This window comes from Dermacentor andersoni, chromosome 4, assembly GCF_023375885.2.
Source record: "Dermacentor andersoni chromosome 4, qqDerAnde1_hic_scaffold, whole genome shotgun sequence".
Taxonomy (NCBI): domain Eukaryota; kingdom Metazoa; phylum Arthropoda; class Arachnida; order Ixodida; family Ixodidae; genus Dermacentor; species Dermacentor andersoni.
This window is the reverse complement of record NC_092817.1, coordinates 150,475,319-150,500,149: the sequence shown is the minus strand read 5'-3', so window position 1 is coordinate 150,500,149 and position 24,831 is coordinate 150,475,319. Positions and strand designations below refer to the sequence as shown.

The 24,831-nt window shown below is 50.7% G+C and overlaps 1 protein-coding gene across 2 annotated transcripts in view; it reads left to right on the top strand.

Annotated features, from left to right (window-relative positions):
* The window catches only part of Mob2 (MOB kinase activator 2), a 156,455-nt gene that overhangs the window by 8,922 nt on the left and 122,702 nt on the right, over positions 1 to 24,831 (top strand). The window contains exon 1 of one of the 2 annotated variants that reach the window (XM_072287945.1): positions 20,435 to 20,958. The exons of the other annotated variant lie outside the window; for it this stretch is intronic. Coding sequence (XP_072144046.1) covers positions 20,903 to 20,958 — 56 coding nt within the window. The 5' untranslated portion in view covers positions 20,435 to 20,902. Of the gene's footprint in view, positions 1 to 20,434; positions 20,959 to 24,831 lie in introns of those variants that run through there. 2 annotated transcript variants of the gene reach the window in all.

Here is a 24,831-nt window from a genome sequence, read left to right as displayed (position 1 = left end):
CGGGCGGTTCTGGAAGCCCTTGTGCTGACGGCAGCAAAAGGAACGTGACGTACGCTTCCTGTGCGCCATGATTGATTACACCTATCGGGGCCGACACCGAGCCGCACAACACCTTTTCCCACGTGCTTTCCAAGCGGTTCGAACAAACTACTTTCGCGTTTAACGCCGACTCGGTTGCTCGCCAATGTCCCGGCTTAACTTGGATCAAGTGCCTTTTTTTTAACGACTTTTTTAACGATGCTGATGAAACCAACGTGTGTTGTTAGCAACCCCTTAAAAACCGCCACGATTTTTTCTTTGGTGTTCTTATTAGCACTGCCTAAACAAAGAATATTTTAGGTATTGACTGTACTGCCGCTGTGTGAACACGTGGTTCGTAGACCACATTCAACTGTTTTTGACGCACCACCATATGCGTAAACTTTTTTTCCCCCGCATTTATGAGAAAGCCACTGTGGAGCGCTGTAGCGTTGGGCCACGACTGCCTTTGAATGCATATATATAGCAGGCGTGACTGCTAAAGCATATTCAAAGCTCTATTTTCATTGATTTGGTGGATAGAGGTTTATTACTAGAAGAAAAAGAAAAAGGATCACTTTAGCGTTTCAAACTTCGTGCCGAAACCCTATAGCGCACGTACGTCGCTGTGACGCCATGTGTTTCTCGTATTTTGGCCGTTGTGATGCAGAAAACGTTCTTAAAGTTCACCAAGTTCTATGTTTACCTCCTGTAAATGTAGTCTGTGTTTGTCACTCGAGAATTAACCAACCCAGCAGACCCCGTGGAAATAATGTAACGTCGTGGCGAGCTGCTGCGGGAACTTGAAAACAGGCTGGGGGGGGGAGGGCTTTTCTTGTATTTGTGGAGGCGCACGCGAACTCTATACGCGTCGCAAACTGACAATTATGTCTTCGAATGTGTTGCGCAATCGCTGTTTTGATGTTGTGGCCGTAAAGGTGGGATTTCAAATTTGTTATATAACGAGTACTAATTAATCTATTAATGTGAATCATAAAAATTCTGGCGGCTTCTCCGTAACAACGTATACAGTTGGTTTCACCCGCATGCAAGGCATCGCTTTAATTTTTTTTTATTTAGAACCTGCTCCCTGCCAGCCGGATCGACAACCCCTATATTTTGGCAGGTCCATTTCCCGGCGAACATTGGAAGTGCGACGGATCGAGCGTTTGATTAGAACGGCCGTCCGCGCGGTTCGTGCGACAGAAGTCCGATGACGTAATGGTTTGTGACGTGCGGAGAGGAAGAGCGGTTTGTCACGCCGATGTATGCGCAGCGTCGTGGCCGCATGCGAACGACACGGAACCGCACTTTGGTGTGAAACGAACTGTCGCGCGGGAACGTCCGCTTGAGTCATGACGGACTGACCGCGGCGTGATGTACTGTGATGTCTGGCCGGGACTCATCGTGACCGCGCGTGCTCCGCAAACACCGCGCATGTTCGCGTTCACACACAACTTCCGAAGCGGCATGCAGGGCCTCGGGAGCTATTGCCGAGTGGGAGTACTTTATTATTGTTGTTTATTTGTTTCTTGCTCACGTGACGGCGGTTCGTGATGCATGCTGCCGCCACGAGCGGCACTTACACTAGTGAGTGCACTTAACACATGCGAAGTTCCGTGTTCAACGCATCCCTGTCTAGGTGGATAGAGATTTTAGCTGGGAACTGTATAGGGTTGTTCGAATCGCGAACTGTACCCGCGATTCGAATCGAGAACGAATATTCGATGACAGTGACCTATGGATATCGAATCGAGTGCTGAGTACTTTCCGAGTTGTAAGCGAAACGGAGTACTGCTAACGTTGCGTGGACTTCGCTTGGCTAACGAAAGAAATTGCACGTATTTACATCATTAATTCGTCTAACACCATCCACGACTCTGAGGAGCTTGTAAAGGAGAAACGACTCAAAGATGATCGTATCTGGTGCACCGTGTTACTGGCGGGGATGAAATGCGTGTCCGGCCAGCGAGTCACCCATATCCGTGTTAAGCGTTGTGTTCGCCGGAGCTAAGGGTTATTCGACAAAGCACCGCGCACTGATGCAAGGAAATGCCAGCGTGGTCAGAATGGTTAAACGGTAAATTGGTTTGCCTAAAACCTGACAACAAATACGTGGGCTGCCTCGAGGCCCGAGGCATTCTTACTGAATTACTAGAAATTGTTGGATTAAATATGTGCGCTACGTGCGCGTTTTCTCGGTAACTGCGTGGCACATACCTCTGCGTTGCAACCGCGCCACGTGAACTTCCACAGATGTTAATTTGGAACAGTAATTTGGCCATGGCCTAGGCGTTCTCGCATGCGAAAGGCCACAAAGGCCCTTCTGCGTTTCTTGAAGGACACTGGACTGTATGAATTCGCTTATGACAGGGGAGGTTCCTTTGCGACCGACTGTGAATGACTGATCATTATATTATTTTTCTTTTCTCGCCTTTTTCTGTTCTTCCCTTTGCCCCCTCCCCAAGTGTATGGTAGCCAACCGGGCACGTTCTTGGTTGACCTTTCCCTTTCCCTCTTCGTCTCTCTCTCTCTCTCTATCTTGGAACAGTTACTCGAATTCGTCTTCTTCCCTATGGACTCTCATAAGAGTTGTCATATACGCTATATTTCGAACAGAATCGCGCTACTCAAAGCAGAAATTGTCCACGCGATATTTCGAGCAGCAAATTAGCGAATCGAATAACAACGACCATTCCATTCATCTACGAAATTTCGAACGTTCGCACACCCCTGGAAGCTCTCCTATAGCTCGCAAAATTGAGAGAGAGAAAGAGAGGTAAAGCTTTTTTGTTGCTTGCCGGTTAATGAGCAGAGATCGCTGGGAGGTCGAGGTATAACTTTGCCCGGTTGTGGACACCGAATTGGGCTGGCGATCCGGTTGCCGCGTCTACAGCAAGCGAACAGTGAACCGCTCAGTCGGTTGTCTGTGTGTTTGTTACAGGAACGGTTAGCGATGGCTTCGGTTTTCATTGGTTCGTTTTTTTTTTTTAGTTAGGAGAGACTTCCTTGCACCAGACTATGCATTTTTCAACGCTGTTGTTTGTGTTCAGGAGCTGTACGCGTCAGTGTGCATATATATATATATATATATATATATATATATATATAATTATATCTAATGAGAAAGAGAGACATCGCAATAGAATTGGCGCCTAATGGAGATAGCTCTGTCGCTTTTGTTTCCGGTATTTCTGGTATTTCAGAAACACGCGTTTAATTGTCGGTCCATCTGAACGTAATATTATTCTCTATAGTGCTCCTAGAAAGTCAAGATAAAAAGAAAGATCATCTACTCTTTTTCTGCGAAAACGGCTTAATCATAGTTTTAGCACGTGCAGTTTACAAGAGATCATGAGGTCGCCAATGCATGTTGCAATATGAAGAGCGAAAGCTCAGTGGCTTATCCGTGTTTGTTTATCCGACCGCATAATGGGACAGTCGGGAAGCCGCATCGCTGTCCAAGAAAAGCCACATGTGCAGCCTAAGCTGGCGCGGGCACCGGTTTTTTTTTTTTTTTCGCTTTCTTTCACCTGGCAACCTACGCTTAGAGTTAGCGATCAGTTGACGCGGTCTCGGCGGTCACCGCGGTCTCCGGCCTCATTAAGGAAACGAGCAACAAAGGAGTACGCCGTCGCATGAATATCGCCGTACCAAGTATTTTTCGAAATCCTCCCCATCGCATCGTCTCGGAAGCGTCACGCATATGCAACCGCGAAACCTTCTTTGTTTCCTTTTTTTTTTGCGCTGTGTTTACACTATGCTTACGTTTATTTTTTTTTAACGCAAAATGTGCTGAACGTGTAAATCTCATTTGCGTTTCTCCTTTCATGGGTTGACAGCTGTGCGTGCACGCTCCCTGTGCGGCTCTAAATGAGAGCAATCTAAATGGTTATCTACGTGAACCCCGTGCCGTGCCATGTTTACCTGCTTTATTTCCCTATGTTCGTAAACCCCCTATACTGTAACGCCAATAGGCAGGCTGTGGGTACGTCATAAATAAAACAAATTAAAATAACTAAATAAACAGCGCCCTAGCTGCCGACATTTTCACTGGCACTGAAGAATCATTTGCTGTTACGGATCAAGAAAGAAAAAGAAAATGCGACGCATGGTGCTGTTTCTTCTGCGACCTGTAGACGGTAGACTCCGTTTAATAATTGTACAGCTTTCCTGCGAGGCAATTTGCCCAAGGAATGGCGGCGCAGTGGCTTTTTTTTTTTTTTTTGTCTGCCAGCAACGTGCTCAACAAGCAGGGTTTCCTTGTATATTATGACGCGGAAAATGTACACGTGGCTCGTGTGATGAAACCACACGGATACAATTAAGCCCGGGCACGTGCAGCTAGCACTTCGTCCTCATTTGAACAATGACCGGTGCCACCATTAGCTGGGCATATGCGCCGTGCGGAGAAGCGCACTTGCGAATTATGAAAAATGATCAATTTGTTCTCGTTGTCACATTCAGTCTTGAGTAATGGAGGAAAATACTTATTTGAACTGCGTTGTACGAAGCCTGTTTATTAATGACGGGCGCTATATGTATAGGTAGTAAGATTTTTCTCTACTGGATATTTCTCAGTTTGATGTGCACTCTCTCGTTTTTTTTTTTCGTTTTCTTCTGATAGCGGTGTGTAACAGTCACACGTCGAGTACTCAATGTCGGTGCCAAATAATTGCTCGGTGTATGTCTGCGTGAAATTTATTTCGTTTGTCTCAACTGCTGGGGGTGGTAGTTGGTGGTGTCTGTCGCAGTGGTTGGTAATCGTATCAGCGTCGTGTGGGCTTTACGGAACTGGTCCAGTCACGAAGGAAAGTGTATACAGCTACTGTGCCTTCACCCGCCACACATGGATCACGATTCTATCTTGGTTCGCCCGACGTTTGAGCTGAGCCGTGTTCACGTGCAGTTGACCTGCCATCCTCGTCGCTCTTGTGCCATGGTTGTGTCGAATTATCGATATGAATTGTTTGGCGACAACGTTATTGCCTAAGTTACTTGTATTTGCCCGAGAAAAAAAGTTTTTCACAGTATTGTGGTTTTATCACCGCCACAAGGCGTCCTAAGGCGACCTACCAACAACGAACGAGCACAAAAAACAAAGTTCTGTATGTTCTCACTTTGGTATAAGGCTGAGCAAGTTCCGCGTTAGTAGAGCGATCTGGCGAAAACTGTCCACCATAGTCGCTGTGCAGATGTCCGGCTTATAGCTCTAGTTGAGGGTGACACTTCGGGTGCTCTGTTGATTAGCTCACTGAAATTTCCTTTTTTTTCTTGTATTCGCTCACAAGTTTCGGTGGCGGTCTGGTCACGCAAAAAAACCTAGTTGCTCCCAGAGCAGAGCAGGTGCGGGAAAGTGCGTTTTGATGAGTCGACAGCTGCGTCGGCGCCGGAGCGTGAGTCATTAGCAAGGATTCCAGCTGCATAGGCGCGCGCTCACGCTACGCGCGCAACCAGTCAGAGCCTTTCGCTTCCGCCAGGGAGGGAAAGGGCAGGAAAGGGTTTCACGCGCGCTGCGCCGGCTTCGTGTCCGTTCAGCTCATTCTCGGGAAACGGATGGGACGGCGGCCACGCGTTGTGCGTTCCCCCCGAAGAACTGGCAGCGTTCGACGAGTGGCGGCGAGAACTCGCCCGTCAAAGAGCTTGCCGTCGGCGCGCCAATCCAGCCGTTAAGGCCTAAATATAGTCCGACGTAATGTGAACGCGCGCATACGTTACGTCACGTTGGCGAGAACAACAGCGTCTATAGTTCGACCGATGGTTCGACGCACTGGCGCCGCCAGTGTGACCGGACGCGGCCAACGCACTCGGACGTGCTCGGCGTCTAACGACGCTCGCCCGCGCCGATAACTTCGGACAATAAACGCGCCTTTACAGCCGCCGGAGCCCAGGCAATCGGACAGCAACGAGAAGATGGGAGCGGGAGGCCGAAGCAATCCGGCACCGTTACCCGTTGGTTAGGTAACCGTGAGGAAGGTCAGGTGCACGCAGGACAAGCTTCGCCCCCATTTTCCGTAGGGGAAGGGTTCGTAATATTTTTAAGCCGGTGTCCAGTGAAGTGTCGTAGTGGTTAGCTGTAATATTTTTCTTGGAACAGAAAATTGGGCAAGTTGGTTTTAGACGCCCGTCTCTTGCGCCGTACACAACCGTGGCTTTAATAGTTGTCACTACATCATTTGCGCCAGTAAACCAAAGCGTGCTCAAGAAGATCGGACAGGGTATATATATGCCTTGTTCAGGAGTACCGGCAAAAGCGCATCGTCGTCTGTTCTGCGCCTCTACGCCGGTTATGTCCTCAAAGGTCCCGTCACCAGGCCGCATAACAAATTTTTGTTATGCGCTGGAAGTTGTTACTGGCCCTCTAAAGAGTGTTCTACCGCAAGAATTTCTCAAATTGGTTCATTCGAAGTGCTGCGAACCCATTATTTCAAGAGGCGAGCGTCACCGCTAACACAGACACTCTCTCTCCACTTGACCCGTCTAGCCTCCGCAAGCGAAATTCCTTCCCTGCGTTCTCCCATACTGGAGCCGGAGGATCGCGTGACGAATACGTCACGAGCCCCACCTCCATTTTTTTTTCCCTCGCGGTTTTGCTGAGTAGCGCACTTCTGGCGAAGGTCCCGCGCGCGAGCTGTTGTGTTGTTTGGCGCAGAAGACGATTCTACGCGCTCTGTACGAGAACACATGATTAGCCGTATAGGTCAGTGCTACACGAACACTAATGCAGACACAAGCGAATCACAGAGCATGATCCCGCGCTTTAACACGGTAGAAGATTACATAGTTTTGTTGTCTGCTCGCGCGACTGAACGACGTGGGAATCTCTCTTGCTATGGTACGAATTAAAAAAAAAAAACACGCAGGCATTAGGTTTGCGTGTTTTGTTTTTTCCCTAAACTCTAGTTCGTCCACTGAAGCAACAGATTAAACAGATAACTGATGTTGCCTTGAATAGTTCTCAATGTCACGTGTGACTATGAGCGACGTCACAGCACTGTCATGTACGTAGGCACACTTGCGCTAAAGACGTCGACACACCTGTCAGCTCAAAATGGCCAGACCTGTTGAGGGGCCCTTTAAGCTTTAAGGAATTCAACGCACGCACGCACGCACGCACGCACGCGCGCGCGCGCGCGCGCGCGCGCGCGCGCGCACACACACACACACACACACACACACACACACACACACACACACACACACACACACACACACACACACACACACACACACACACACACACACACACACACACACACACACACACACACACACACACACACACACACACACACACACACACACACACACACACACACACACACACACACACACACACACACACACACACACACACACACACACACACACACACACACACACACACACACACACACACACACACACACACACACACACACACACACACACACACACACACACACACACACACACACACACACACACACACACACACACACACACACACACACACACACACACACACACACACACACACACACACACACACACACACACACACACACACACACACACACACACACACACACACACACACACACACACACACACACACACACACACACACACACACACACACACACACACACACACACACACACACACACACACCTTCCTTTTCCTCCAAGACTTGAGAAAAGTATGAGAGGCAGAAAGACGTGCTGGATTGTGGGGTACGAAAATAATAGTAAGAATGAATCTCGAAGGGGGCGCGTCTTCCCGGGTTGTGCTAGTTGGAGGTAAAACGGCACTGCTATACGTACACCTCAAGCATATATACACTCGTTTTATCCAATTACCCGTGTCCCTGTCGCACACTGACAAAAAGCAAGCGCACGGCTGGGCGCCCTGAGCGAGCGAGCGAGCTCGTCCGCGCGCATCGGCGTTTGTCGCCTTCGTCCCACGCCGCCGCTGACGACGGGAAGGTCCTGCGTTGGCGGTTTGTTTGATTCGGTCGCCCCCGCAGGGGCAGGGGCTGCTGGTGTGTATGCGTGCGCCGGCGTCTCGGGTCGATGTAGCGGCTCATGTAAAGCATAGAGCTTCCCACCTAATGCGAAATTCGAGCGCAGCTCTATACGTGTTTTCATTTCGCGATATATATTGGCTGGCGCTGACAGTCTGTGTCTCGTGCGGCACGTTGCAAACTGAGCGAAGTGCGGCGCGACTGCCTTGCTAATCTGGAGATCGCGAGTCAGTGCGTGGGTGAAGCGTGGGCGCGATTCACAGCAGCAGCAGACAGACCCAGACCTCGCAGGCGACGCGCGCTGCTCTGGCGCCATCTCGTAGCGATCGTCGCCGCACTGCGGTTTTTTTCTCACACTTTTCGCCATATCCTCCTCCTCCACTTTCCACCTCATGGTTCCGCTTCAGGCTCCTCCTCCGTTTCCCTCCTCGTGTCTTTCATCCTCTGCTGCGCTCCGCGTTCGTTCTTCCATCCTTCGCTGTACTCGTCCGGTCGGTTACGCCAATGCCGACGCTAGCCGCAGGAACGGGCGCCTGAGAGCTGCGCTCTGAAATTATATATTATTATAGCGGTATCTTCTAGCTCTAAAGGTTGTGTTCTAAATCCGGCCAGCATCGGAGACAGTCAACGCAGACAGCTAAGGAGGCGTGCAGCTTCAAGCCCGGGTAGCGCAACGTGTTTGGAACCGTCCTGGAAGATGCAGGGAATACGGATGTATAGATGGATGCTATGACTTTGAAACGGAACGGTGCGTTCCAAAGTCATAGAATTCCCAGCGTCAAACTTTCTGAACCACTATGGGGAAATTTGTTCTTGTTCGCCTCCGTTGCTTGTGGTCTGCCTACTTTTATGCCACCAAACCTCCAGTCGCATTTTACTAATCTCTATTGCGGACATGTTTACTTTCCCCGTGCTATTTTCGAACCGAAGGGCTGAACCCAAGACGCCTCTGTGACGCCACCTAGTGGCGAACATCTGAAAAGCACAACGTAACTTACATGAAGCGCACAGGAAAGCGTGTGTATACATTTCTTGCAGGCGATCTGCCTGCAAAGCCTTCTGCCCAAAGCCTTCTGCCCAGCCACCATGTTGTTCGCACAGCAAAGTAGCCTGCATTGATTATGACTTCGATGCTGTCTTCGCGAAGCTGTCTTCTTTGACGTATTCGTCAGAATCGGAACCATACTAAAGATTTAGTTGTGTACTTCGCGGTCTATGCCGAGTATTTCGACAGCCATAGTACTATGTCCATACGGAAGCGGGAAGCATGGCGTTTCAACCACCATGAGAATGATTGGTACAGTGCGCGTATTTTGCCTAAAACTAAAAAAAAAAAATTTTATTAATCCGGAGGAGTCTACGAGGTGGTTGTTTGGCCTCTCTGTAACAGGCTGTCAAAGTTCATTTTCGTGGGGTCATTTTGTCTCGCGGCACTGTCGTGATCGCAAAAGGCGACTTCACGAGGTCGTGTTGCGGTCCTTCGGTCGTATATATGCACGTCACCGGGCCGAAGCTGGCCGCTCTTTCAAACCTGAGAAGGAATGGGTCTCTTAAATTTTGGGTGGCGGGGAGTGATGGCGTGCTTGCACCCTCGTTGTCACTATGCGGCCTCGTGCTCGCCGGCTCTTCTTTTTTACGACCGATAAAGCGCGTACGGCGCGGTGAACGACCTTTTCGTCACCCCCTTCCCTTTCACGCGTTGTGCTTTCGCTTGTGCGTGCACGGAGGTGGGACCGAGAGAAAGAAAGAAAGAAGCGCGTTGTTTTCCGTGGATACCCCCCCCCCCCTCCCCACGTTTGTCGACCCCCACGTCGGTGTCCTCCTAGAGGTGCAGGGAGAAGAGGGGAGAGAGGCGACGTATCCGCTGGCCGAGAGTTGCGGTTTAGGCTAATTGGGTGTGTGCGTGGTTGTAGCGCGCGCGGTGACAAAAGGACTATGTAGCGTTAGCGCTCGCTCGCTTACGTTGTTGGGCGTCGCACGCGACCCTCGTCGCGCGTGTTTGCTTTCCAACACGCGCCAAGCAGTGCTTCCGCAGGCAGTGCACCCACGGGCGTGTCGTGGACGGTCGGCCGGGACGTTCCCGTCGCAACTCGCGTGAACACGACTTCGGGTATTTGATTCTCTTTCTTCTTTTTTTTTTTTTGTCCCCTCGTGCGAGTTAATTGTGGCGCACGCTGTCGCCCGGTCGTCATTGTGAGACGCGCATGCGCGCTAACACACGGCGGGGAGCTGTTGTCGGCCGCAAACTCGCACTCGTATTGCGCGGCGTGCTATATATATATATAAGCAGGAGCGCAATGTACACATGGTGTCCCGCGTAACTTTAGCCAGCTTTAAAAAAATTATGCGAATGCCACGTAGCTGGACAGAAACAGGGTAATGTTGTTTGCCGTCGATTGGAGACACTCAGAATATATATATCTTTTTGTTCCGCCTAATTAGATAATTAGTCCTACTTAATTCATCTTCTCAAATATTATAATTTGACGAAAAGTGTCAACGAGAAAATTGTATAGAGTGACAGGAAATAGGCTCCCGATACAGCTTTCTGTTACTCGATACGTGCTAGATAAAAGTGCTTTTCCGAGCGTGAAAGAAGTCCGCGGACACGCACACAGTACGTCGAGCGGCCAGTCGCGCGGCGCATGTATAACAGTGCGATACGGAGCGCGCACTCCTTTCGAGAGTCATCCCTCCTCCTCCTCCTCTTCCTGCTGTGCGCGGCGACCAGTGGAGATAAACGTGCTCCTCGTGATCGTATGTAATCTGCCTCGGTAAGCGCGGCTGCACGAGGGTCACCCCTCTCAGGGGCGCGAACGCACGCGCAGCTGCGTTGTGACTGGACCGGCGGATAAGGAGCGGCGATAACGGAGGCCGCATCTGTCGCGGGCCCAGTGCAGCGGAAGCTCTCGAGATTTGGGCTCCCTCGATTGCGCGACACCCCCTTCCACCCCCGCCGTTTCCTCTCTGTCTGCCGCTGCGGGCACTGTTACGTATAATGTTTGCGCGCTCCTCGATCCTGCAGCTGTGCTCTCCCACCCTCCCTCCGTCCGCGTTCTGTTCGGCTTCCGCGTCCTTATCTCCAAGCTGCTGTCGGCACCGCGCACATCTCCCGTGGCCGCGCAGAAGACGCGATTGTCGGTTCCGCCATTTCGAAGCGCGTTGTTCTCGAGTGCCCGCTGCTTGACTCGCGCTCGCCGCTTTGGAAAGTGTGTATGTGTAGTACGCCGCCGGGGCGATGGGAGTGTCACGTTGCGCTGCGCACCGCGGAAGCTGTACAAGCACGCCTTCCGACAAGAGCGTTCGAATTGCCGCCCCCCCCCCCTTCCACCCCGCTTCCTTACGCCTTTCCGAAAGAAACGGAGAGAAAATAAACGCTAAATTTCCTCCCTGCTTAATCGCGTAAATTCTTTTCTTCAAATATATGTGTATGCAAATCTGTATCAACGACGAGTTCATGCACGTACGAGCTTGCACATAACCCGCCGTGGTTGCTCAGTGGCTATGGTGTTAGGCTGCTGAGCACGAGGTCGCGGGATCGAATCCCGGCCACGGTGGCCGCATGTCGATGGGGGCGAAATGCGAAAACACCCGTGTACTTAGATTTAGGTGCACGTTAAAGAACCCCAGGTGGTCGAAAATTCCGGAGTCCTCCACTACGGCGTGCCTCATCATCAGAAAGTAGTTTTGGCACGTAAAACCCCATAATTTTTTTTTTGAGCTTGCACATAATATGTATGGTCGAGTATGCGCGACTCGGATCTTTTCTGTCAGCAAATGGTCTGCACGCGCAGTGCCAAATCCCCCGAGTGAATGCCGTGCTCTTTGATCTGCGGGACTTTTTTTTGTTATGTCGCAGTTGTTGTTGCGCGGCGAGATGATTTGACGGGACGCACATATGCGTGCTACAAGTGCAAGCGTATCGGTAGTCGTTGGTTGTAGCGGTTGTCGTTGTCTGCTTTGTGCTTATGTCTGTCCCCGGCATATTGCGATAATCCGTCAGAGTTAGAAGGCCAGACCAACTGTAGTCGACCGTACAATCCTCCTCTCAGCATGCAGATAGAGGTGGGCGCTATGGATAGGATATGTTAGATAAACTTTATTTAAATAATATTCAGAATAATCGCTAATGGTCGGGGCCCCTAGTCCAGAGCTCCGCTGACTCTTGCCATCTTCTCAGCTCTCTTAATCAGCTTGAGCTGGTCGTCGAGGGCCGAGCTGGACAGCAGTGCCTCCCATTTCTCCCTCGTGGTGTTCCTGTCTGGGTGTTATATGTTGTGTAGCGTGCACTCTCACGTAATGTGGTATACGGTTGGTGTGGCCCCGCACCACGGGCATCCGTCCCTGTATGCTGTGGGCAGCATGCGATGTAATATGTGTAGGCTCGTGTAAGTGCCGCCTCTGGAGCCTACGCCAGGCAGCGGCATCCTCTGTCTTTAGATTTCAATGGGGTGGTGAATATCGCAAGCGACTCCGTCTGTGGTAGTTCACGATGGCTGAATACTCGAGGTCGACAGGGTCTGGGTCTTCTGCAGCCGGTGTGATGAATGCTCGGTTATGCACAAATCTTCGAGCTGCTCTGTCGGCCTGCAGGTTGTCCGTGATGCCAGTGTGGCCCGACATCCAGATGATGGTTTGGGTGGTGATGTCTTCAATGTCTTCCTTGAGTATTTGTGCGGCAGGTCTTCTGATTCTTCCCTGTAGGAAGTTGCGGCAGGCCTGCTGGGAATCCGTGAGGATCGTCAGTGGTTCGTTGGCCTTCGCGGATGGCTACCGCGATGGCCAGATCTTCGGCTTTCGTAGTCGTGCAGGGACGGGTCGATGCAGCGGAGGTAACGTGGCCTCGGCGGTAGCATACCACTGCTACTGCGCCCTTGTTCTTCGTCCCATACATGGCGGCGTACGAAAAACGGACCGTGGTATGGAACATGAATGTTTTTTTCCCATGTACTGGGCCCTTGGTCTCCTGCTACCGGAATGCAGGTTAGGGTCCATGTTGCCTGGTATTGGGTTATACTGCGTGCAATCGCCTCTGACGCGCGCGTTGCCAGATTTCGGAGGCCATGTGCGTGCTGTGCAGGGTTTCTCGCAGTGTATTACCCTGAAGAAAATCAGGCGTCACCGTCTATGCGAGTTGCCTATCGGGCCGGTTTCCTACACTTTTTCCACACTGACACTCATAATGTTAACGCATTAAAAACGACTCCTTACGCGCTGTTTTACTGTATAAAGTGACCGCTGTCACAGACGAAACAGTGCTATAGCCAGGCGCGCCTACAGGCTGTCATGGTTCTCCGAAAATGATGCCAGTCCGGAGCCATCACATCCAAACGTAGGTGATATTGTAAGAAGCTCTCGTCGCTTCACTCTTGGAGCATTCGACTGATTCTTGCGTGGGGGTGCTCTGGTGGTGCTACGAATGTCGTGAAAGACAGCTTCGAGCGGACATTAAAGGGCAACTTTGACACTCTGGTTCTCTTTGGCACTCTGATTATCTGTGGCAGAAGATACGACTGCAAGTCATTTAGTTTTCCTGAACACGCATTTTAACGATGGGTTGCGGGTTCTTGACTCACGCCCGCGAATGCATAACTTTTTGCTGGCCACCCTGTTGTTTTGACGCCAGAGCGTATGCACCGCCGCCTCGCCCAGCAGACGACGAACCGCGCTCCTTCTCCTACGAGACGACGGCTGACAATAATCGCTGCCACAGACGCCCGCCGCTGCAAGCACTGTTCTTCGCTTTGCAGGCATTGTAGCCGCGCGGTAAAGCGGGGTGGGAGCTGATGCTGAGGGTTGCATAAGTGTGCTGAGGGTTGCAAGGAGAGCGCAGCGAACACGGAAGGGTGGCTGTTGTCGCCGGTTTCCTTCCAACAACGCTCTTCGGGAGAAGTGGCTTTGCTCTGTTTGCACGTGTTCTTCAGTAAAACAAGTTTTTGGGCGAGTTTATCCCTTATTGCAAGCAAAGCAGCAGTGCCCACTTCACTCCGGGGTGCTATGAAACACTGCATGTACTTGATGGAAGCTTTAGGGCTCGCAAAAACAAGCTACCCTAGGCACTTGAAGGATGATCGTGTGCCGACAGAGTTCGTGTTCTTCGTCCGAAGCACAGCCAGCCACCGTAACCACGAGGGGTAGCGGTCAGGCAGCGACGTGCTAGATAAGCTCCCGGTGTCGTCAGAAGGCACAGTCAGCTTCGCGCTTTTTGGCGTTAACACGACGTGCATGGCGTGTTTACCACGCGTTCTGCGTGTTTACATTCCGGTTGCGTAGGCTCTGACGTCATCGACTCACCGTAGACGTCGCACGAAGCAGCTACCCGTTTCTCTTTCGGCAGCTTTGTTTTTGTTTCGGCGGACTGTCAATGCCATTTGAAAACGATATGGTTAATGGTTAAAGAAAAAAAAAAAAGATGCCGAGGTTGCCCTTCAAAGAGAAGTGCAGATCAGTTCAGACTGATATATCTTCTTTTCTACCTTCGGTAGTTTCGCGGTAGTAGGCTGATTCGATGTAGGAAATATCAGTTCTTTTTTCACATTCCGCGCCGATAGCCAAACGCCGTTAAGTTAGTGTGACGTCACGGTTTTCCAAGTATGCTTTTCGTGTTTTCGGCCCTTGGTGGCGCAGTAAAAGCTCTCGCAACTTGCCTACGTCTTTAGTTCGCTCTTCGGCTCTTTTAGAATGCAATCTAAGCTTCCTGTCTTTCCGTCTATTTCTCCTCAAAATACAAGGTAGTCCATCGTGCCCGCGCAAACGCCGTCAAAATGCGAGACGTCACGGTGAGTTGTGGTAACTTCAAGGCCGCGTCACTACCAGCCTTTTTTTTTTTTTTTTCGAGTTTTTCCTGGCTCATGAATAACGTGTTTTTTTTTTTTTTTTGTATCGTTAAAGTATAATTCACTAATCCCGCTCGAAGAACGTTTCTTTTTAGTGGCTCTTTATTTATGAAGCTGCTATTACTGGAATAAGCTGTTGAAATAGCGTTAATCGGGCTTCACTGTCGTCATCCGAGCCCACAATCAAGCTTGCTTTTTCTGCCTTACGTGACCTAGCTTTGAAGCGTTGTCGAAGTGTTTTGGAACGACTAGTCGAACACGGAGGCCGTCCGCCTCGTGCTGCGTCCTCTGCTCGCGATAAAATTTTCGTTCTTTTTTTTTTTTCCCCTTCGTGCCGCATTCCGAAAACATCGACGAAGGAGAGGCGTACGCATTCTCCGGTCGAACGAGATACCGGCACTTAGCCGGGGGATTTCCGAGACCGCTGTTCCAGCGTTCTTTTAACGCCTTTCCATTCGCCTCGTCTCGGCGGTGCTGTGTTATGACCGGGTCTGCCGGCAACTTCCTGCCGAACAAATAACTCGCGGCGTGTCAACGCTGACATATTTTGAATCGCAGAGTGCGCAATGCTGCGCGATGACTCAGCGTCTTTGGAGCCTCGGTCGGTGGTTGGAGCAGGTCCCGCGTCCGGTGCCCCCGACGTGTCGCACCGCATTCCGACGGGTGCGGGATGCAGGGGAGGGATGTCAGCGCCACGAGTTTATCCGTGCTTATCAATATACGTACCCATGCAATCAAAATTCATATTTATTAGCGTGACTAAGTAGAAATACTATTCGGTTGTGTTAGCAGATCACCCGTCTGCAATGCGCACCCTGCTGACCCTGCGCATTGCCAGGTGGCGCCACCGTCGGCCGACAGAAAACGCCACCTCGCGGCCGCTTCGGCGTTCGTCAGGGCGAGGGGACAGGGAGACGCCATCTCCGGCGGCAATACGAATATCTCCCGCGCGCGGTTTGTGAGAGGCTCGTTGTAGAACAGCTTGTCCGTGATCACAGCGGCGGGATTTCTCTTACCGGGGACATGTTCTTTCGCGGCGCTAACCTCAAGAAGGGAAGGCTCATGTTTACTGCAGGTCATGTCTACGAAGTCGAGGAGGTGGCGGTTGCAGGTAGTTTCAAAATCACCGGTACGTGCGTTCCCGAAACCAGAGTCAACGCAGTGACAAGGCAGAAATTTGTAATAGAATTTACCGGCAGCAACATATACATCGGGTTATTATTTTCATATTAACATCGAGCGAACAATTCAAGCTGGTCCCTTCGACTACCGCACCGGTGTCGCGGGAAAGTGTAGACACACTGCGGCTGTTGCTGTGCAGGTTAACGAGGTGAAGTCAAACCTTTGCGCATGTCACTGACGTGCCTGAACTGTTCCTTCATCTCGGAAAGCACATGCCGGGATTCGGAAAGGGTTCACGAGCCGAAAACAGATATAAGCAAAGCAAGAACAACCTCATGGTGTCTAGGCGCGCTTCTATTGAGAAAAGTAGTGTTCACTGTATTACGGTGCCAGGTGCCTTAGGTTTGGGGGACACATAATTCCCGTTAGTCGATGTGCTCCTTGCAGAAACGAACGACGTACGTTTCAAACTAACTCGTATCATCTCGTCCTGCCCACGATAAGAAACGCTTTTCGAAAGGGAATAACACAGAACACAGTTCGAAAATTTGATTGCCCAAGAAGCAAGACCAACTAACGACGATGCGAAGGTTGTCATCCGCAGCGAAGCATTCTTTATGGGTGGGTTTTTCTGTTCTGGACGACGCACTGACAACCGTCGCTGGCTGGAACCCTACGTACGAAGTTCGCTTTTGTCCAATCAATATGCTTCACTGTATTACACGTTTGTATTGAGGTGAAACATTCTAAAGCACGTCGTCATGTTGGAACGTGCTGCCTCAGCCGTCCCAAAACACCTGCTGTTGCTTTGCAAAACGCATTTTAGTGCTGAACGTCGTTTAGGATGAAGGCTGTGCGCTTTGGCGTTGTTGGTAAATAAAATAAAAATGCTGCGCACGTTTATTCTGACTACGCTCGCGTGGGTGACAGCGGCAGCGACCGCAGTAATCGGTTAGGCCCAGATCCTTGGCCGCGTGGCCACTCTTTCTGGACAACAGCAACCCATCTCGAAGGCTATGCTTTTGGGGCTACATGCGGCGGAAGCGATTCGGGAGCCAGAAACGCATCGTAAACGCCGTCTATGGAGTGAGCGGTGATTATGACGGCATGACGCAACCACCTCTTAGGTGCCGAAACCGCAGCTGGTTCGTAGGTGGTGTCCAAATGATGATGATGATCTAATGGTGGCCAGCTTTTACAGAGGTGGGGGGGGGGGGGGACACTAGCAACGTTCTGACCGAAAGAGGGTAAACGAGCAAAGAGAGAGAAGGAAACGTGCTCGTTGACGGTCGCTGCACGGAGTGTCGGGCCCGGCTTACGGCTGTCCACCATCCCAGTGGTGGCGCCCTGTAGATTAAATATGCGGGTCTCAAAGGCTATGCTTTTGCTGGTTGCGTGCGGCGGAAGCGATTGCATGAGCCGGGCACACGTCGTAGACGTCGGCTTTTGAACACCATTTCCAACGACGTTTTGAACAAATTCCGACGTCTATGACGTGTTTCCGGCTCCCAGAATCGCCTCCGGCGCCTTCAACAAACAAAAGCACAGCCTTTGACGCCTGCATTTTAAATACAGAGGGCGCCACCTAATAAGGCGTGAATTTGGACACCACCTATTACAGTAGATTATTTTGGGCGTGATGCGGGGATTGTTTCCCTCTACGGTTTGTTAGGTTTGGATCATTGTGTATACAAGGTGACAATTTTTGTTTTATGGAATTTTTAAATGTCGTCTGTGGCAAATAACGAAATTCTTGTCTTTGACCTAGATTATTCGAAGAGGCGGACAACACTAGCACGAGAAATCGAAACATGTTCATCTAATTAACCAAAACACTAAATAATTTGATTGATTACTTTAGGGCACACATTGTAATTTACGAATTGTAGCCGGTGAGCTTGCAAGGCATAAACTCGAAATGAATTTCCAGGATGACACTAGTTTCGAGGTATGTCCCAAAGTGTAGGACGACATACATAGGCGTTCCAGCTACTTTTGTGCTTCAATGCATGAAAACGCGTTATGTTAAAAAAATTAGGTGGAACAACAGTCCATTTTCACGGAACAACAGTCCATTTTTACGGCAAGTTTGATGCCGCACGTCTCCAAACTGGCCTTATTCTGGAAATTCATTCCCTGTGGATACACCTTGCAAACTCATCGGCTAGAACTCGTAAATTGCAATATGTGCCGTAAGGTAATTAGTCCAAGAGATAATTAGTAAAATTTTGTTAATTAGTTGAATGTGTTTCGTTTTCTCGTACAAGCAATGTCTCCCTCTATGAACAATCCTGCTCAAGGACTAGAACTACGTTAGCTGCGACAGGCTATTTAAAAAAAAATCCATAAAACATTAGAAAAAAAAATGATCACTCTGTGTATAATCGGTAATGTCACACCAGTACTCTGTCATCTCTTTATTTGTCGGCGTACGACGACTTCGCATTCGTCCAACTTTTTCGCTTGGTGCTATCGACGGCATCTCGCAATAACGTGCGCGTGCAGTTTGCGAGAAGGTCGTCGGGAGTTTAACGCTCGTCGTCAATATCGTCGTCAGCTTGGTTACGCCCACTGCAGGGCAAAGGCCTCTCCCATACTTCTCCAACTACCCCTGTCATGTGCTAATTGTGGCCATGTTTACCCCGACAAACTTCTTAATCTCATCCGCCCACCTAACCTTCTGCCGGCCCCTGCTACGCTTCCCTTCTCTTGGATTCCAATGGCGGACAGGCCGCCATTGGAATCCGTCACGGCGTGTCATTCGGCAAATAACTCGGATCGGCAGCAGCACGCGCATGCATTTGACAGAACGAAGTCGCCGTGTCTTCAGAAGCCGTTATCTGTCGGCCGGCGCTCGTGAAGTGCCACCTGCGTCAAGTGTAGACGGGTTTTATAATTAAGTGATGGTAAGTTATACCTTCAGGTCGTGCAACGTTGTACGGACAGAGAAATATAAGACATTCTATTAGTACAATGCTATAGAAAATACGCATCGAAAAAAGAAAGTTGATATTTCGGAAGAAAGGTAGATGGATGGCGGAACCTAGAAAACAAACAGCTGAATGTATATCACGAGCGCAGAAAAAAAACAAAATAACATGGTAGTAAACAAAGTATCAGTAGCAAAAGGCAGTAAATTCAGCAGAAAATAAAGTATCAGTGCAAGAAAAGTAAGGAATCTTAGTGAACTAAATTTGATAGGTTTCAAAGATGCAAGAGATGTTATTTTCTAAATACTGCATTGAGGGTTGTAGGCTGAATTAGGTTAACTGTGCTGTACTCTCTTCATTGCTGGCAGATATCTACCGAAAGGAAATCTTCGCCCCGCTAAAAAACTGCGCTTTATTACTCCGAGTGTACTCGCTTCTTCAGTTGCACGTGGTATGCATAAGCAGCGGAATTTTTCAACAGTCGTTACAGTATGGACATGACGTTGACAGTCGTTAATGAGGAGCGGTGCAGATTGCAGTCGGCACGCGTATCTTGAAGTGTGCCGTGATTTCGTCATTGTGTGTCAGCTTCCTGCGACTTATCGCACACAAGTGCGACGAATTCTTCTACGGGCCCGTCGGACGCACTCTTTTGGCTAATAATGCTTACTGTTCTCGCAGTTCAGCTTATGTCAATACGTCAGCAGTAGGAGTGTCAAAGTGAAAAAAGAAAAGTGTGAGTGAAGTGTCGGTAGCCGGTCACGTGGTAGAGGTATATGTAGTAACCGACGGTGGGCTGCTCCTGACCAACGCCCGTTCAGTTCGCTCCTCGTAGAGGTGGGACGTGTGTCGAGTGAGCTCCCGAACAACACTTTGCTATGTGGTGAACGCGGTTTAAGCAATGGATCCGGGACCGCAAAGAGGTGTGACGTAATGCTAACGCATTTCTTTCGCATTTACCGCTAAATCGCCACTGATTCGCCACTGCCCTGTATCGCATAAACAGGGCAGCTTTTTATTGGACGGTATTTTCTACTACACCCTCATATATTTTTATTCACAAGGGCTTGCGGCTCGTTTTTGCGAATGATAGCTTCTGCTTCTCCTCTTATCTTTTGCGCTCTGCGTTATCCTGGTTGCTGGGTTTTCTGCCGCGCGACCACGAGTGCGGTAAAGCCTACCTTCTACCTCCTACCACAAAAAGGAGCGGTGATCGTTTTGTTTGCGGAGTTAGATCTGATCGCTTTTCGTTATATACATTAATTTAGCACTCATCGTAGTTACGAATTGGTCAGACCACCGGATCGTAAAAGCTGGCGGAAGGCCTCGTTGCGTGCGACGGCTTGGCAACAAACACGGATTCCGGGATTGACAACGCGGTCGCCCCTCTCCGAGGACACGAAACAGCGCCTCACAGTTCTCCACTTCGCCACACGAGGGCTGCTGGGAGCCAGAGCCTGCCTGTGCCGACCGCCGTCGTCTGCTCGCGGCGCATCACCTGATGGTCATGACGTCACAACCGCTCGTCTGCTCTTGTGGCGGTCGTCGTCTGCTCGAGCGGTTGCCCGCGCAGTGGTCCCGTAGCAGTCGCCGTGCAGGCCGTGCGTCCCGTCCCGGCGTGGATCTTGGGATTTCTTTTGTCGTCGCAGCTGCGTTGTTGCGTAGCGTACGACCGGCGTTGCGTTGCCGTGTGTGTATGTGCTCCTCCGGTGCTGCTCTTCGTTGTGGTGCGGGTGATTGTTGCCGCGTCGTCGACATGCGTCTCATCGGCGCGCGAGGCAGATAGGCGCACTCCACTGCCCCCGCAACCGCATGATGCCACTACGTGTCAGCGGCCTTCTGCGATCTCCCCCCAAGTGCCTTGCGCTTCGACGCTGGCGGTCGGCGCGTCGTGTCCTAACCGTGACTGCTGCTACCTCGACCGCGGCTACGTAGACAGCGCTGCGGCCCAGCATGTAGGCGTCAAGACGCAGCGGATTTTTCGTCGCCTCATGTGCGCGGTGGCCCGAGCCAAGTACCGCGGGATGTTCATGCTCAACTTTGTCTGGTGAGTCGACGCTTTTGTATTTTGGCGACTGTGGGTCACCAGCACATCGCTGTGGGTAAAGTTGGTCGCGTGTCGATGCCCCAGTTGTGCTATCCCGCTGCAGCTGCGATTAGCATATGCTTGCGTCGTGCGCGTGACAGAACCTTAGCCGCTCCCGCTGCGTCATCTTTTCAAGCGTGGCCGATTACAACTGCGCCGAGACGCCAGCTGCGTCGTTGGTTTGCGATCTTCAAAATGTCGCGTTATGCCACGCGTCATCGTCGTTAAGTGCCGCAAGTGGTGCTCCACAACTGTCTATATAGAGGTTGCATTTGTGCGCGATCTGTGTTTGAAGAGCATGTGTCTGAATCTCCCACGCGGGATACGCATAGACTGTCAACGCCGGCGTCGGACCAACGTGTGTCAAACGTTACTGCCAAGAAGGTCGCGTTTGTACTGCATGTTGACGTGCTGTATTCGTCGCTCAAAGAAGACGTCGTTGAGGTATTTCTGTGGCTGACAAAACCGTTCTAATCAGGTTTGCACGTCACCTGTATGCGTGCCCCACATTGACCGTGCGTCTTTTGTTGGAACACCTATCTCCACCCTTGCCCTCCTGCTATCTTTCGTATGCCTGTGAACTGCACTTGCCCCGCCTTTAGGTAGCATATACGAGGGCGAATAGGAAAGTTCTTGCCGCCGATTTTTTTATTAGCCAAAATAAGGCACATACAGGTAATTACAAATATAAGCTGCTACTTTACGTACCTTACACTATTTTCCCAAAGAGTCGCCACACCGGTTCAGACATTCGTCTCATTGCAGCACTGAATTTGTCCTATCGCAGTGGTCAGTCAGCGACGCGCGCTGCCTCTCTGAACGCTCATTGTCATGCAAGTCTTGACGGCCTTTTGCGAACTCGCAGCACCACCACTCACGCTTTCTCAAAGCGAGATACCTTTACCCACACGTCGGCTGCATTTCCCCTATGGATTTCGATGGGCATTCGTCCCTTGCACCACAGAAAACGAATCGCACTTAGTCGCTCGTACTCCGTGGACGTGTGAAGTACAACCGCCGTCTATCTTCCAACAACTGACAGCAGCGCCGTGCCGCTGAGCTATTGGCAGATAAGGCCGGGCCGGTCGAAGAAAGGTCTTCCGCTGGGAATGGATATGTAGGTTTCGCATTTACAGCCGTAATTTGGCTAAACGAAAATAGGAGCAAAGACTTTCCGATTCGCCCTCGTATAATGCACGTCACGCACACCACGCGGAAACTTAAGTCGTCGAGCAAAATTCACTTCCGTGATTCAGCTGGTTCCTAGATTACACAAAAGTGGTGCGTTATCGGTAGTCATCCATCAAGGAAGACTCCTCCGTATATAGCGTTTGTTGTAATCATTGCTAGATTGCCAATTAGACATTTCTTTTGTACTCCAGAGTCGCAGAGCTACACAAATGTGGCAGATGATGAAGTCTCAGCACTAGCAGACGACCTCGTGGAGCGAGTTTTGCGCGTCGTCTGCTGTCAGAACCCCCTCTCGCACCTTCCTTCACCTTCTTTACTGCTTCTTTGGTGCTATCACATTTCCCATCCTACCGGCGTACAGTCCTTGCTATGCGGGTCGCGTTGTCATCACACTCTCGAAGGTCGAGTCATAGAAAGTTTCGTATGACTGATCCGTGTGTCCCATATCCAGCGTGATTCGCACCCAGCCCTCGTCGTCTGCTCGTCGTTGTCTGCTGCTACTGTGCCCAGACCCTCCGCGGTCACAGGGTCGCTCGCTTCAATTCGCTCGAGAAGGGGTGGTTGCATGGGTTGGGGCACGCCGACGCCGTCATCAAGGACGTGAGAGCGTGTGTGTGTGTGTGTCATGATCGAACTGTTTGCAGGCGAATTGGAACATCGGCTCGCGTCGTTGCTAGGAGACCTGACCTCGTTCCTCTCTTGCTGCACGGCGCCGCATTTTCTCTTCGTGGCACCGCGGCCCGGTCGCAGCGTCGGGTGTGTGTGTGTGTGTGTGTGTGTGTGTGTTGTGCCGACGCGAATCTGCGTGAGCGCCAGCTGCGCTATAACTTTCTGCCGCGCGAGAGTCGTGACGGTGCGGCGGCAAGGTTTTTTTTTTGCCTGTAATGTTGCTGGAGCCGCCGTCGCCGCGCCACGTCCAGAAACAGTCAGAGGATGTTTCCCTCTCCATTTTTTTACTTTATTATTTTTTATTGTGTTGCTCAAGTCTTGCGAAATGCCGTAACCGGCCGTCTCGAGAGCCCTGTTCTGCCGTGTTACACGTTCTTCTTCGGCCGTTTTGATCCGTTCCCCCCCCCCCCAGTGGAAGATGCTCGCCGTTTCGCATTTGTGATGCGGGCGCCAGCGGGTTCGTCCCCTTTTCCTAGGAATACGTCGAGTGCGAGGTAGACGGCCGCACTTCCCGTCTGCTTCGTCTCACCGAAGTTTGTTGTATAGCACGTTTACGTATTTCTAAGAAGATAAACCAACCAATTAGGCTTATCAGCAAGTGCACTTAAGCCATCTTCTTTCTTTGATTCCTCCCTTCTTGGAATAGGCGGCACCTATGAATAGGCGCGCTCGCGTGTCTCCGTTCTGCGCTTACGCTCACTGGGTGAAATCTATCGCGGTCGTGCCATAGTGCTTAATAATATTTGTCTTATTATTGGAATGTCCCTATGTAGTTGTAGCCGTGGTATAGTCAGAGGAAATCACCAGCTGTTTTAGGGGTCGTTGCGCTGGAAGTGCAAGTATCTGCTGTGTGAAATGGGGGAGGCCGTTCTGGCGGTTAATTGGCCCATTGAACCTGCACTCGTAAAGTCGGTGGGAGACGTTTCTCTTAGGACGTGCGTCTCTATTCGCAAGGTTCTGATTGCAGACACGTATATACGTGTCGCGTTCCCCCCCCCCCCCCCCGCCCTCCCTTAAGACGCGCTTTGCAATTTGCTTGGCAATCGTAAAATGTCGTCGGTCGCGGTCATTCATTTTCAGTCTCCGTCGCATTATTTCGATTGCGTGCTTGGAGACTGCAGTTGAGTCACTTGTACGTGATGCCGACCCTGATGAGTCACTCCCACGAGAATGAGAATAGCGATCGATACGTCTGCGTTCCGCGACTGCGCCCTCCAGATGTTGCTTTTCTAAACGCGTGGCGGTAGGGGAAGACACGCAGCGTTCCTTCTTCTTAACTCCGAAGCGTTCAGTCTCCTACCGACTCGCCCCGTGTCAATTTGTAATGAAGCTATTGCATCATCGTTGGAAGCCTTGGGGGAGGTCGCTTCCATTTGTCGTCCCAGAATTTCTTAGGACTGCAGCAAGCAAGCGCTATTTCCAGCCAATTTAAAAGTACGCCGTGTTTCGGACAGTAATGTCCTTTCTTTTTTAATGTGGCTTTGAATTGTCTCTTGGCGACATAGCATGTCACCCGTAGGAATTAAGAATGGCAGCACGATTAGAATGGTATCAGGTTGCAGTATTGGGCTTTGCCAAGAAAAGCAGCTCTAACTTAATGGCACACTGACAAGTTTTTCGGTGTGTCTTCGGAACTACTAGCGACAAATGCAGGCGCGCGCTGTCTTCCTCGGGACAAACTGTGTGGGCGAAGCATTGAGCTCAGCCAAAAGTCACTTGAGGAATTTCACTGGGGCAACTAACTGGCTGTTTGTGTCACCAGAAATGTCGCTAAAAAATAGTCGCCAAGACTCTCCGAAAGGGCGAAATTGTCCTATGGTGTCTAAGAACTCGCCTAAGTTTAGTTACTTTCTCGCTATAAGTAAGTAGTCAACACTTTCGGGCAGTCCGGCACGACATGTCGAAGAAGCCACTTGTGTCGGCGTCTGTGCGTTCGGGCTGCCGAGTTATTCTGTGCTCGAAATGTCACCAGCT